The sequence below is a fragment of the Pygoscelis adeliae genome, unplaced genomic scaffold (assembly GCF_000699105.1).
Source record: "Pygoscelis adeliae isolate BGI_AS28 unplaced genomic scaffold, ASM69910v1 Scaffold11, whole genome shotgun sequence".
NCBI classification, from domain to species: Eukaryota; Metazoa; Chordata; class Aves; order Sphenisciformes; family Spheniscidae; genus Pygoscelis; species Pygoscelis adeliae.
Window position 1 is genome coordinate 1,232,968 of NW_008824059.1, and position 15,242 is coordinate 1,248,209.

Here is a 15,242-nt window from a genome sequence, read left to right on the forward strand (position 1 = left end):
CTTAGCAACAACTAAAACATCGGTGTTGTTATCAACTTATTCTCATCCTAAATCCAAGACACAGCACTGTACCAGCTACTAGGAAGAAAATTAACTCTATCCCAGCTGAAACCAGGAAAAAAACCCTACTGATAAGAAACACTATTTGTAGCAAGCCCAACAGTAAAATCATGGTTTTACATCAGGAACTTGCTCGGTTATAACAAGTACTTCATCCAGAGCGATGGTTTCTGCCATTTCCTTCCTTTTCTGGGTAAACTAAACTCTGCCTGTAAGTATGTATAACTGCTTACAGTTTAGAAAGACTTCCATTTAAACTGTAAAAACAAGAGGTCAAAAGTAGCAAATGGATGAGTTGAAGTTTCCTGTGAAATGTTAACTCATACAGTTTTTAGTTACTTGGTGGATATTTTGCAAATAAAATATCTGCCTTGAACGCTGCTTGGACAGAGTAGCTCTGGGCATGAGTCACTGCTGCATAGTGAAGGAGGCTTGTAGCAGTCCCAAGATGTGAGAAGCATGAGGCACCAAATGACAGCTCCAGGAGGCGGGCAGGGCAAGCACTTGACTGGTGTCCAGGTGAACCAGACTCCTCTCTTGCCACTGCCAGGGAGTTCCTGCAGCCAAGTCCACACTGAAAATCCTGCTGACAAGTCTGCAGCAGCTCCAGGTGCGAGAAACGCTAGTCTCCTGCCTGACTTTGCTATGCCAGCAGAACATGGAACATCCATGCAACCGTGCGGGTGGCGGCAGCTTTGGCTGCCCTCAGTGATGCTGCTCAGGAGGGCACACAGCGGGGTGGGCAGGAGGGGAGCTTCTGTCGGAGGATGCTGGGGCACTCCTGGGAGGCTCTGCTGATGTAGGTGAAACATCAGGGTCTGCCTTGTGGGAAAGGCCTGGAGGAAGCTGAGCTAGTCAGTTAATCAGAGCCTTTCAAAGTCACTTTGGTTTCTTGTTCCTTAAGTTTCAAACACCTGCAACATGATTTTCTGAAGTGTTGAGCTCCAGCAAGCTGCCACAGCCATAATCAGGCAGGGTGTGCTCTCGCTGCTGTGGCCGGCAGGGTTGTGAATGAAGAGTAACAAGCCTGGGGTTGAACTGGGCTGGGGGGAGCATTTCCAGCCCTCCTTGTGTTACTGTGTGGCCGCAGGGAAGTGATTCCACCCGCCTTCATCATTTTCCCCACATGTAAATCAGGAACAGTTGCACCTGCCTTACCTTCCCCACAAAAGTGGTATGATTAATTAGCATCTGATTTATGCTTGCAAAATCCTATTAAAAATCCCCTGTGTGATCTGAAAAATCTGACCTGAGTGTTCCATGGCTGTTCCTCAAAAGTAATAAAACCTTGCAGATGCAAGTACAATTGCTCTCTGACTCAGCTTAAATCTGGGGCTGACAGACCCCACCCTACCTGCAATGGGAGTCTGGAAGCTGTTTGTGAGGCTTAGATGAGTGCTAGAGGAAAGCCTGCATGGAAAATAACAGCTCCATAATCAGTGCAGGATTTGGATGGCGTGGGATACTAAAGAACAGGGCCATTCACCGCTTAATGAGGATTAAAATAACTCTTGAATAGCTGCCTTATTCCCCGAGCATCCTGTTCAATGAATGAGTCACAGGATTACAGTTGAAAAATAGGCTGGAATGGTAGAACAAAAACCTGACATAATGAATATCAAATTAAGGGTTTGGGGACAGCCTTTAATCTGGCATTTCCAACCCCTTTAATGACTGACATGCTGACTTTACTAGTAGCTTAATTTTTGTTTTTGTCTTGTGTGCCCCTTGCTACAGTCCCTTTTTTAGGGGTCAGTTTGTTTGGGTATCATTAGCCAGGTGCAGAAACACTCTGCAAGCAGGATAGTCACAGCATAAAAGTATAAAGTAATTAGTTATTGGCTAATGTACATGAAAGGCAGCTGGGATTTAATGATCTATTAGGCTAAATATTCATATGCTCATCACCTCTGATAAGGCACCTCAGAGTCCTGGCTGGCTGGGCAGACCTCCCTCAGGAGGGGACCGCGGGCTGAGCCTCCCCAGTTCCCTGGGATGGCCCCCAGTGCTGGGAGCTGCTGTCTGCCACCATCTCTGTCTAATCTAAACTAACGGGGAAAGGCTTTGCATAGCAAAGGGTTGATGCCTCCTCTCCTTGCCCAGGCACCCTGCTCAGCTTTGCTCAACCAGCGTAGCAGCAGTTAAAGGACATTTGCTCAAGGGTTCCCCTCTGGACTACAAATTGTGAACAGAAAATGCCAGAGGGGGGCAGGCAGATGATAAATGAGTAGCTTTATGCCGAAAGCGTTTATATTCTCATCATCAGTTTTTGGTCTGCTTTCCTCCTTGCCTTCGGGGTCTGCGTTTCTTTCAGTTCCGAAAGCCTGAAGTCTTTTGTCGTATTTAAGCACTCTGGAAGATTAGCCCTTGAAAGGGATTTTCTCTTCATTAGTGCAAATGCCAAACATTTATCTTGTCATCAGAAAAATAAACCGCTTGTTACATCCTTCTCTGAAAATCTCAGCTGGGGAATAAGGTTGAAGGTAGGCAAATGCTGAGGTTGCTGAAAAGATCAGAGGGGCAGAAGGCAAGGAATTGTATTTCATAGGCTAATTGCTCCTGTTTAGTCCATTTCTTTTGTCCTGTTGACTATAGATTTCAGAGCAGTTCCCAGTACTTTAATAAATATTGAAAAACTAATGCAAAATATTGCATGACTGTCAGAACTAGCATATATCTGTAATACAGTTGGCATAAATTAAAAATATCTTTGCTTTGCCATTTTTATAAGGAACTTCATTAGGAAAGACAGGCTGGAAAATACAGTGTTTTCTTTCCATATTCTGACTCTTGATATTTTTTCCATTATAGAACACAATTAATCTAGTTTTTATTAACAATAAACTCATACAAAATCCCTGAGACTGAAAAAATATACCTTAGAGGAGACTAAAACCAAGTACCAAAGGAAAGGTTAAGTCCTTATGCAAAAGGATTGTTTCTTGAGGATCTCCTGGATAAGAAGTGCAGTGGGAAATCTTGGGAGGCTATTTAAAGTTTTCTTCGTCAGTTACCCGGGGTTTTGCACCTTGAGACAGACAATTCAGTTAGTGATTTATGCTGCAAATCAGAGCTGTCAGTCTTGACCACGGGAAGAAGAGTTCCTTTCCAATGCTGAGATCGATACCTCAGCAGATGAGGTATCTCTGCCTCTGTGAAGAAGGGGACGAGGGGCTGTCCAGCACCATCCCACCCCTGGAGCAAACCCAGATGCTCTGATTTCAGTTGCCCATTAGGGGTGCTCTCAGGTCCCCAGGGCCAGATCCTGTCTTGCTCTTGGCACTCACGGTGACCATTGCCCAGAGACTTCTGAGGGAGTTGATGTTGCCCCAACACCAAAGTTGTTCAGCTGCTGCAGGACCATAAAGCACTCTCCATATTCACTGGGAAAATTATAGCTTCATGTTTTATCGTCCTCTGTGGAAAAGATGCTTGAGCTTCTTGAAATCAATCGTTAGATGCCATAGCTGACACTAGACTAAGTCTTTTCAAAAATGCACTTGCACTCTCAGTGAAATTTCAGGAATTAATAAAGGGATCCCTCCTCTCCATCTTCAAACACAGGCTGGGGAAACTAAGGAGAGAGGCTCTTGGGGAAGTTTAGGAGACCCCCTGAACCCCTCTCACACAGCTGCCTGAGCCCTGACTCCAGGCACAGCAGAAACCACCTCTTCCTGCAGGAGACACCTGGTCTGACTGTGTCGGGCTGCCAGCCCATCTGAGTGTCACCTCCATGGAGAGACATGGAGAAACGTGAGGAAGCAATAGAGAGGGGAGAGACAGCAAGGACTCAGCAGTGGTGCACAGACTCATTTGTTTCCTTGGGTGCTGAACTTGGAAGAAGATTTCTCCTTTTCAGGGTCCAAGATGTCACTGCCACCAGCAGAAGTAGGGTGCTAGGGCCCATGGGTGCTGCCACTGGTGGCCGTGGGGGTGCAGGGTGGAGAACCTGGTTGAGGACCGCTCTGGCTGAACGTACTGTGCATGTTGCATGTTCAGTTGGGCCGCTTCCCCAGGGCTTGCGGGGCAGCTGTACATGCTCTCCTGCAGGGACACGGTCAGGGCAGGAAATGGGGCCTGTCAGCAGCAGCCTACATTTGGGTTGGTTTCACTGTACTCTAAGCTAATGCAGGTACTTACTGGTGGATCCTGCCCAGTAGCACTGAGATATTCTGGAGTGCTTAGGCAGGTTGGTAGCTGCAGAAGAAGGGCCCCCTCAGCATGGCAGCAAGGCCATCTAGGCAGAAACTTGTCCCTTAGCAATTCCCAGCATCTACAGACTTCTCTTTCTCCCTGCAGTATCTCATCCCCTCCAACAGCATCTTCCCTTCTCCTTTCATAAATGCACCCCATCACAGACTCCCCTTCCCCAAATGGGTGAAAAGTTGTATTTCCCAGAGCAGCAGTTACTGAATTCACATATAGACCACCGATAAAATCGCGTGGGATGCAGCATTTTGTTCTGTCCCTACTAAGTGAACCCATTTCCTTTGGAAAAAAAACTGAAGCCCTTAAAACCCCTGACTGTCCACGTGTCTTCTCCCGTATTGCAAAGGGACTGGGAGCACTTGTTCCCCTTCAGCCAGTAAAACGTCTCATTCTTTCTGCTGGTTATTGTATCTGATCGCTCCTCCAGCTGTGCTCAGAAATTTCATATTGTGGTCTGGCAATTCAGAGCACTGTGAATCCTTTATTTCCCTAATGGAGTTTCCTAGTAAATAGCTTTGAACTCAGATACTTGTCTCTACAATAGATATGCTTCTGCCTAACTGGCACTTCACAATTAACAGCATTATCTTGTTAAACCTGAAGAGGTACAGGAAGGCTCAGCCATCATTTTAAAGCATTTTATTGCTTAGAAAGTGTTTACAATAGGCTACAGAAGTGGTAAATGAAGCCCAGTGCTGCATTCAGATGCCTGATTAGCTCAGCCACATGAAAATGCCAATAATTCAGGGTCTGACTATTTTGGATGATATTTCTTAAGCAGTAGCCTCAAAGCACCTGCATTTTTTAGAGGGAAAAAAAGGGAAGGGAAGGTAAGGGAAGGGAAGAAAGAGAAAGAGAAAGAGAAAGAGAAAGAGAAAGAGAAAGAGAAAGAGAAAGAGAAAGAGAAAGAGAAAGAGAAAGAGAAAGAGAAAGAGAAAGAGAAAGAGAAAGAGAAAGAGAAAGAGAAAGAGAAAGAGAAAGAGAAAGAGAAAGAGAAAGAGAGAAAGAGAAAGAAAAAGTATTTGGGGTGAAATGGAAAGCTGATCAGAATCAGAAGACAATAGTTCCTATTCATGTAGATGCAGGTGTAATTGTCCTCAGTGAAGACACAATTTCACCAAGGAGCGAGGCTGTGAGAGTAAGTGACTGCATTGGAGTACTCTGCTTTCAGGAGAGAGAAGCCTCTGTTGTTTCCCTTCTGCAACAATTAATGTGTTCAAGTTATGTCTGCTACTGTTTTAAATGCTTGCATTTCACACACACAAGTGTCTCCATCTCTGTGTAACCTTTTATCTGTCAGCTCCTGTAGTGTGTAAGCAACATTAGTTAAGAAGGGGACAAACAGTTTGGATGTTTGGATGTTTTCTGCGATTTCATTTGTAGATTAGCTTTGCTGTAGCCAGGCTGGAAGTCCTTGCTTTCCCTAGCTACACTGCATGACTGCAGCCCTACACCTGGCTGAAAGGACCAGAAGGACTAGCATAGGAACCACAGGCTACTACACAAAGCATGTGGAAGGATGGAGACCTCCTGGGGAAGTATCTCACTTTCTAAGGCTTTCAGGAGAGAAGTGGCTGTATAGCAATTCAGTCACGCTCAATGAACACATCAGCTGCAAATGTCAAGGAGAGGTCACCAAAAAAATACAACAGGCTCATTACTCACTACCTAGTTTGCAACTTTCAAAAATAGATTTAATAACTTATAAATAAGGTAATAAATTGTGGGTAAAATAACCAATAAAATACATGATGGACACCAAGCTGAACATGAGCTAGCAATGTGCCCTTGTGGCAAAGAAGGTCACCAGCATCCTGGACTGCATTTGGAGGAGTGTTGCCAGTAGGTCAAGGGAGGTGATCCTTCCCCTCTGCTCAGTACTGGTGAGAAACATCTGTAGTGCTGGGACCAGTGATGGGCTCATCAGTACAGGAGAGACACGGGCGAACTAGAGTGGGTCCAGCAAAGGGCCAGGAAGATGTTTAAGGGACTGGAGCATCTGTTGTTATGGGAGAGGCTGAGAGCTGGATCTTTTCAGCCTGGAGAAGAGAAGACTTAGGGGGATCTCATCGATGTATGTAAATAACTGATGGGTAAGTAAAGAAGATAGAGCCAGGCTCTTCTCAGTGGTGCCCAGTGACAGGGCAAGAGGCAATGAGCACAAATTGTACTACAGAAAATTCCACTTAAACATAAGAAAAAACTTTCTTACTGTGAGGGTGGCTGAACACTGGAAGAGGATTTACAGAGAGGATTTACAAGGAGTCTCCATCCTTGGAGGTATTCAAAACCCTAATGAACAAGGTCCTGGGCTCTAGCTGACACTGTTTTGAGCAGGGGGTTGGACGAGACGATCTCCAGAGGTGCCTCCAGCCTCAGTGATTCTGTGATTTTATGAACTTGGTAACAGAAAACCTGCCATAAGAGAGACACAGTTGTTCTCAGGACACAGACATCCCTAATGTACACTGTACAAAACAGCTGCCTTTGCAACCAAAAACCCTAAAAATTCTGCATAGAGGAGACTGCTCCAAAGCTGTGTGTCTGGCAGTCCCAGCACCCCCATTGCTGGCTGTAATGACTAAACACCAGTCTAACAGTAACATTCAAAACACATTTCTGCTTAACAATGTCATGAACCGAATCTGATTAAGTCTATAGATACCGGCCCAGACCTTAGCCCCACAGCTTTTCAGAAGCACAGAATATTTAGATTATCTAAGAGAATAATCAAGTTGATGATTGACAAGCCTCATGATCTAGAAATACCTACATGTGGAAGAGTTTTCTAGTAAGAAATTGTTTCCTTAGTCCCACCGAAAAATATGAAAGATCTAATAGGAGTTGAAGTCAGATGATTCAGTTAAGACCTAAAGTATATTGTGGGTTTTGGTAATGAAGACTAAAAATACTGCAGCCATTTCTTTTAGGCATGTATCAGACTCACCATCACATACAATCTTTTAAAATCATATTACTGAAAAGGTCTGTTTGAACTCCAGAAACAGTTAAAACTTAATGCAGAAATTAGTGAGCAGGATTCTGTATCATGCTTGCTGGAAACTAGATGGAAAGTGTCCCATCAGATCCCATATCTCTGGAAATGCCTCCAGACAGTTACAGGGATTCCAAAAATATGCATTTTTTTTACTTGTCCCACCCGTCCTCCAGTCCAGTTTTCACATTAAAGTGAAATTAGACTATATGGAGGAACAGAAACTGAAGTAAAGTCACAAAAGTAGCTACTGCAGGACATTTTCTTGCTAAAAGTAACCAGCAATGGGGGATCCAAAGGAAAATTCTAACTTAGGCGACCTGAAGGCCATTTATTCAAGGGCACTTTAGGTGTCTATGTGAACTTGGTCTCCTTTCAAGGTTTGCTCATCACATACTGGTAGCTAAGCTAATATCCTTTCTGTATTTTCAGCTGTCTGTGTATATAATGAGTTCCTGTTTTCTAGATGGAGAAGTAAGCCAGCTAAGGTGCCCAGTCTGCTGTCATCCGAATAAATAACCTCGGATTTTAATCCTGGCTGTACACAGATATTCAGCATGCTGTGCAGGGAGATGAGTTTCCAGTGAGATAAAGTAGCGGCCATCAGGGACTTCTCAGAAACAAATCATGTCAAGCTAATCTTATTTTTATTTTTTACTGTGTTTTGTGGCCAGGGAGAAATAGCTTATATTAAGGATCATGACCTTAACAAGATTTTCAGCAGTTTCTGGGAAAATAATGTGAGACTAATTTGAGAAGCATGTTATTAATGAACTTCTACAGGGTAGATGCCATAATGGCTGACTAACCATAAAAGGTAACTAAATATCAGTAGAAGGATGAACTGATGTGGTTCTGAATTTAGTCTTTTTGTTACAGGTGGAAAAGGAATTTGCTTATTAAATTTGCAGATGAAGCTCGGATGACCATAAGTCTATTAGAGGATGGGATTAGAATTTAAATTGTTCTTGACAAATTGGAGAAATAGACTGAAAATAAATTGATTAAATGGAGAAAAATGTTATGCATTGGACTGAAACAGGAATACTAAAAAACCTTGTATATGTTGAAGAATATTTGGACAGGTAGCAGTTCTTTGGAACAGCGATAAGGAATCATAAAGGATCACAAACTTTAAATGAACCAGGAAAAGAAAAATATCATACAAGTTTTGTGTGAACAAGAGACTGGGAAAAATCCAGCCACTCCACTCTGTACTGGTAAGGTCTCTTCTCAGAAACATGTCCCAGACTGTATTCCAAACTTGAGAAGGTTCTAGGTCAATCGGAGAGAGCACAGGATGCCAGAACGACAATAACCAAAGGCAAAGCAAGTTTTATAGGGAAACATAAAGGAAATGGCATTGTTTAGCTTGAAGAATAAAGTTAAGGGAACACATAGTAACAGCTTTGTCATAAAGAGCTATTGCAGAAATAAGGGGGATTTTCTCCATGTCCCTGGTAGACAGGAATGAAGCAATTGGCCTAAAAAGCAGTAAGAAAGACCTAATGAAACAGATCTGGGGAAAAAGTGAAATATCCATGATAGGTTTTTAAGAATAGCAGACTAGACATCAGACTAGCCCATCCTGCACTGGGAGAGCATGAGATGCAAGAAGATTTCTTGAAATCTCTTCTCCCCCTACATTACTACAGTTCCATAACAGGTTGTAAAGATCTGGACAAAGAGTTCATTCCTTATTGAAGGCTTGTCTGGAAACTAAAGATAATAGAAGTTTATCAGCAGTCACTTATCTAATGGTTTTATTACAGTGAGAAAGAAAGTAAGTTGTTTTCCAACCCAAAGGGTAGTTACTAACCACAATGGTAGCAGTTGTTCTGCCATTGATCATTCCTCCTACTTCGCAGCACGGTGCATTGAATACTGAATGCATCAGGTCTTACAGGATTCTCACTTCTCAGGGGAGGGAGATCTACAGCCCATGTGCAGCTGTTTACCGCCTGCATTTATGAGGCCACTTACTTGATCCTTCCCTGTACTCACACAGGACATTGTTGTTGTGGTTGCAGTCACAGCGGGAGAGTCTCTTTCTCGTGTAGGCTAACTTCCTGAAAATCTCCCTGCTGGATGGAGATGGAGCAGTGGAGTAGGGGCTGTGAGGTTCCAGCACTTCCCAGGAACACACTACTGGTGTTGGTACACCAGTTGCGGTTTGTTCCTGTCTGGACATGTTTCTTACCTTTGCAGATAACTCTAATTTGCAGGCTCAGCAGAGCGGGAGCAGTTTCCCATTATCGTGTTCTTCTTGCATCTGGAATTTTAAGTGAACTACATAACAGAATCTTCTGCTTTCTTAAGCATTTTCTTCTCCTTTCTTTAATCATGCTGAGATTTCCTGTGAATACTGTGAGCTGTAATTATCATCTGCAGATCAGTGGGTATGCTAAGCCATTTCTTAAAGGGATTTTTTTTTTCTGTGAATTTCAGATGACCAAGAACAAAATTATAATCACCTGATACTAAACAGTGCCACCCAGACACCTACACATGGTAAGAGAAAACAAAGAGCAAAATTACACACGTTGTAACTTTCCTCTGCCAGCCAGTAACACTTACTGGTATCAAAGTATGTTTAATGTTAATAGAAATGTTCCTATGGCAATGATGCATGAATGATGGTTTCCATTAACATTAAACATAGGACCATATTTTTAAAAAGTGTGCACAATGAAATATGGCCCAGTCTTTTATAAGTTTACCTGTCAACTTTGTGTTTCCCCATGTCTGATTGCTCCTTTCTCCCTTCCACATCAGCAAGGTGCTGTCGGATTTTACCACCCAAAACAGTAAAAATGATAACCAAAGAAAAGTCCATCTTGTCAGCCAAGCCACTCAACTTATAGTGCTGCTTGTGCGTATTTCTAAGATACGTTAGAAGGACAGTGAACATGGGACAAGGGCTCCTAAGCTGACATGATTTTGGCATAACAATATGTGGCCAGAGTTTAGGTTCACAGCTAAATCCAAGTTGTCCATCCCATACTTGCATGGCTCTGGTTGGGATAACCTACTGAAGCCCCTGATTCACTGCACAATGTCTCTCTAGTTTCTAGTATGCAGGATAGGTAAAGACCATTAAGAGATTCAGGACTCCCCCTGCCCACTTTCATAAACAGTATTGCCTCTTTCTAAATGGGTTCCAGTAGTTGCTTTCACACCCTTCCAAATCCCCTTTATTTTATTGTGGAAACATGACATTTCTCTGACCCTAGGAACTTATGAAACCCAGAGCGCCTTTCATGTCCCTACTCCCACCACGGTATGAACCAGCACTGACCTATCCCCATAACCTCAGAAATAACACCTCAGGAGATATCTGGGGCAGCCTATCACCACTATATAACCTGTCTGGTCATCCCTCTAAAGGGTGAGAGCAGCCCTTCCAGAATTCCTCCAAAGCTTCCCTGGGTTTGGTCTTTGTACCCAAACAGCTTCATATGTGTTAATACCCCTTCTGACAGTGCTCTTGCTGAGCTCTGAAAAAACACGATGTTCATTTGTCTTACCTCTGCACATGGTTCAGCACATTTATTGGCACCTCTCTATCCAGCCCTCTTGACCTAATAAACTTGGGGATGCCCCATGTCACCCTTTAGCCAGCTTCAAGAGTTCAGACGCTACTCAAAGGTTTGTTTTCCCCTTTGTTTCCACCATCTCATCCCAGCCTAGAGATGTTTCTTCACTTCCTCCATGGGCAGAAACCCTCCCCTCTCTGCTTAGCGCTGTCCCTTCAGCCCTTCTGCCTCCCCTGCCCTAGCTGCCTCCTCCTTTTGACTTCCTTGGCCCCAGATTAGCAGCTGAGTGTGGGCAGCATGTCCCTCCCTGCATCGTAGCAATCACAGACCACACAGTCAAATCACCTGCAGCTTCCTGGCTCCATCCAAATTCACACCAGCCACTGCCACCCAAATCGGTGGTTCCCCCTGTCTCTGTGCAATCAGTCCAACCTCTGAATGAACCCCCCAGGTCTTCTCTGCTTTCTTCCCTCTTCTGCTGCTACCTTGTCTTGGTCTTGTCTTTATTCTTCCCTGCACCCTTTACCCTTTGAATGTGATATATTCCTCCAGCATTTGCAACTGGAACCTTCCTTCTGCTGAGGAACCAGTAAGTGATGGGTAAATCTCATCTTAATATACACTTCTTGCAGCTCTGAATCTCTCTTTTTGTTACTCTTATTGTTCTGGCATTTGTTTTTAATTCTGAAGCTTCATCTTGATAACTATTCTGGAATTGATTTATTGTGAGTTGTGTGTTCTTGTATAGAAATTTCCATGCTTCTTTGCCACAAAAAAATGTGGGAGAACAATTGCCCTTGAAAAGGTCACCTAAAACCTTTGGTGTTTCTCCTTCCTAGAGGCAGCTCCTCAGCCTGTAAGTTACTTTCAGTTGTAAGACTACATTATTAGGGGGTTTTATTCCGTCTCCCAAAAAACACAGGAGAAACAATGTCAGCTTTAAACCTGGCAGTAACACAGGAATATTTATTGAACCTGAATTGACAATCTCAAATGCTCTTCAGGCTACTTATTTTGTTTACTTTTTTACTTTCCTGAGAAAAAGAAAAGAAGAAAAAGATGGAGTAATAGAGATGAAATTCTATTGTCTTTTCTCAGGTCTTACTACTTGTCCTTCAAATCTAGCACATTCTGGGTTCTGAGATCTGCCCCAGCAGAGCCAGATGAGTCCCATTTACCTGTGTCTCTGCCCAAAAGTTTTCATGTCGCTCCACCATCAGGTCCCTATTGCATTCAATAGCTCAAGGTAACAACGTGCTAAAACAGTTAAACTTCTCTCTGGCCCTGACAGATGCTTTTCTTTTTTATGTACTTGAGAGACAAAAATCAAAGCAGATAGACTCATGACCTTGGATTAGAAACTTTCATGTTTTTCCTCCACTCATTTCTTGCGTTTACTGTATCTTAATAGTTTGGTTGTACAAAGTGACTTGAATGATCTGACTATAAATAACTGTATGATTCAGAGTTATATTTTATTCCTAAGTTACCCATATGGTCATGGACACTTTTGTTCATGATATTCCTGTGTGCTGTTGCTGGTGAGCCATTGCTTGGTGAGTCTAAAAAGATATTTGGACCTTTCAAATAAGGCACCAAAAGAGCTTGCAGTATTCATAATTACTGCTGAAATTCTGACATAGTTCAGCAACGCCACAGTTTTAATTTAATTCCCTTCCTGGGTAGGACATGGTGTACATTTTCTGTGTGATTATGCAATTTTGTAGGTGGACATGACCCGTCTTTCTGAGCACCATGTTCATGAGCTCTGTCCCTTAGCCTGTGTCTAGCACCCCCCATGCAGTGACACGAACTGAAAGGAGCAGAAGGGAAAGAATCCAGTGTAAACCTCAAGACAAGCCCTTTGTTGCACATGGCCCAAGTTCAGTTCACTCTTAACTGAAATAAAACAAGCAGAGAAAGGTTCTCAGGCTACCAGCGTAGAGTAAGCAGGGCAGTGGTTGTAGGTGACATGCCACCAAACAAACAACACTTCAGCCTGAACAGCCAGAAAATCCCTCCCGTGCCCGGAGGAGCTCCCTACAGCTTCCCCAAGGACTGCCTCACCCAGCAAGGATCCACTTGACCTGGTATCTGTGAAGGGAAGTGTGAGATGTTGAAAACTGGAATACCTGTCAGGATGAGAGCTCAGCTGCTGTGGGCTGGTGATCTCTCTCCCATGTCTTACCATCATAGGAACTTCACAGGTTTCTTACCTTCTCCTATGATTCCCATTACAATGAGTCTCTAAACTCATAGAACTGAGCAGCAGAGGCTTTCCACAACCCAGTTGCGGCAGACATGGGGCCCAGGGCTCCGCAGGAGACCTCCTCATGGAGGAGGGATGAAAGCCAGGTTCCCTGTGCTTCCCTTTCACCTTCCTGTACTGGCTAGTCCTTTGCAAAAGTAGACCAAATGACACCAACCCGTTCATTTCCCCAAAGGTCTTGGGAGTCATAACAGGATCATAGTGTGTGGGACTGATCCAGATGTGCAGTGGGGCAGCCATTCCACCAAACAACGTTCCGGGAACAACCTGCTGTATCCCTATCAGCAACATTGTCTTTGTTCAGCTGAGAAAGGCAGAGGATGGTAAACATCTGTTTCCATGGAACTGATGCTATCTGGTTGCCTACGTCCTGCTCCCTGCAGATGCCACTGTGATAGGCCCTCTATGAATGCACATAATGTCTATCAGCACCGTATGCAGGCACGGCCTTGTATTACTGTGGCAGTTTTTTACCTGCAAAGAAACAAATAAAAGGGGATAAGGACAACCTATGCTCACAAGGAGCCAGGAAAAAAATGAAAAGGCACATTTGACCTTAGTTCTCTGAGCTGTTCAGCTTCAACCTCAGGTTCCCAGGGTTAAAACTCCAAGACCCTCTGTTTTAACCTGGCTTGGGAGGTTGCCACTCATGGCGCACAGCTTCTCAATGCAAAGGGTATGCCCATCGCACTGGGTTGTGCGGCCGTGAGATCACTGATGTGATTACACCGAACTCTTCCAATGCAGGAAGGAATAACTACTAATTAATGGTGGGATCACATATAATCGTTTCTGCCAGGCTGCTATCATTTAATTAGCATACTGCTGTTTGCAGCACAGTTAACACAGAGTGAGAAGAGTCTCCCTTTTCTCCCTGCCTGGCTGGCACAGAGGGTTCGCAAGGAGTGAAATGTAATCTGTCTTGTTTTTGGAAAATGTGATATGTTGGGGAAGACAATTTCCAATGGAGATCAAGAGAAATGACCACAGGCAAATGAGTCTGTCAACCCATGGCCTGCAATACCAGGATTTAATTTCTGCTGTTGTTGAGGGCTCTGAATTAGCCAGCATGACTTTGAGTATCCCACATCTTAAAGAAGTCTGTTGATTTTCTTCTGGTGTTGGTCTATTCATGCACCTAATTAACTTCTAGGACACTGAATGTCCCATCATAGAGGTATCTACAGACCTTTAGAAACCTCAGCCTAAATTCTGCTTTCAGTGATGGACTTCAGACCTCAGTTCCACTGAAATCAGAAGTTTGATGTGGGTTTCCTTAGCTCTAGATTTTAGTTTTACATCAGCTGCAGATTTTAGCTGCAAATGAAGAACTCTACAGCAGTTTTTGGAAATGTAGTGATTTTGTATGTAAAAGGTGAATGTGAGTGCTCAAGTACTAGTTTCTAAGCACAACTAAGTTTTACATATGAAATGCAGGTAAACCTTTTGATACATTAATTCATCTTGCTCAGCTTTCAGTCTTTATACAAAATAAGCACATAAAATTATTTTCCTATAAAAACATTAAAATGTGGGAAAAGAAAAGAAGCTAGGGGCACAAAACAGAACTGAGGCAGTGTAGCATTAGCTATAACAGAAATATATGTTGACTGCCTGGGCTCAGTTTCTGTAAAGCTTATTACATTATTTTTTACTGCTACTGAAGTTTAATCACATTATATTTAGTGCATATTTAATTATGCTAACCAAAAGAGTCTTGTATAAACATTTTTTACATCTATATAAATAACAAGCACATTGCTAAATAATATCATTAGTAGGAAGTTTATATCATAATTTTTACATCAGTTCATTGCATTTGATAACCACCTCAAAAAATACTTGATAAACCACCATAAGCAACAAATGGCTTCACATCAAGTTTTTAATTTGGCCAGGTATTTTTCCATAGATGATATCTGGATTTGCTCTGATGGAGGCAAATTTCATTTTATAGCTGTTCCTATGTGAAGTTTAAACAAATTCCATATACATATGCTTGTATGTATGTCTTTTTTATATTCCTTCCTTCCTTCCTTCCTTCCTTCCTTTGTTTCTCTTTCTCTTTCTTCTTTTCTTCCATCCATCCATCCTTCAAACATCCTTTCTCTTTCTTTCTTTTCTCTTTCTTTTCTCTTTCTCTTTCTCTTTCTTTCTCTTTCTCTTTCTCTTT

General features: G+C 43.0%; 1 protein-coding gene across 1 annotated transcript in view; it reads left to right on the forward strand.

Annotated features, from left to right (window-relative positions):
* SHISA6 (shisa family member 6) overlaps positions 1–15,242 on the forward strand; it is a gene marked incomplete at its 5' end in the record, with an annotated part of 266,943 nt that overhangs the window by 230,457 nt on the left and 21,244 nt on the right. Inside the window, one exon of the mRNA XM_009334072.1 lies at positions 9,713–9,775. Within this exon, the coding sequence (XP_009332347.1) occupies positions 9,713–9,775 (63 nt within the window). The remainder of the gene's footprint in view (positions 1–9,712; positions 9,776–15,242) is intronic.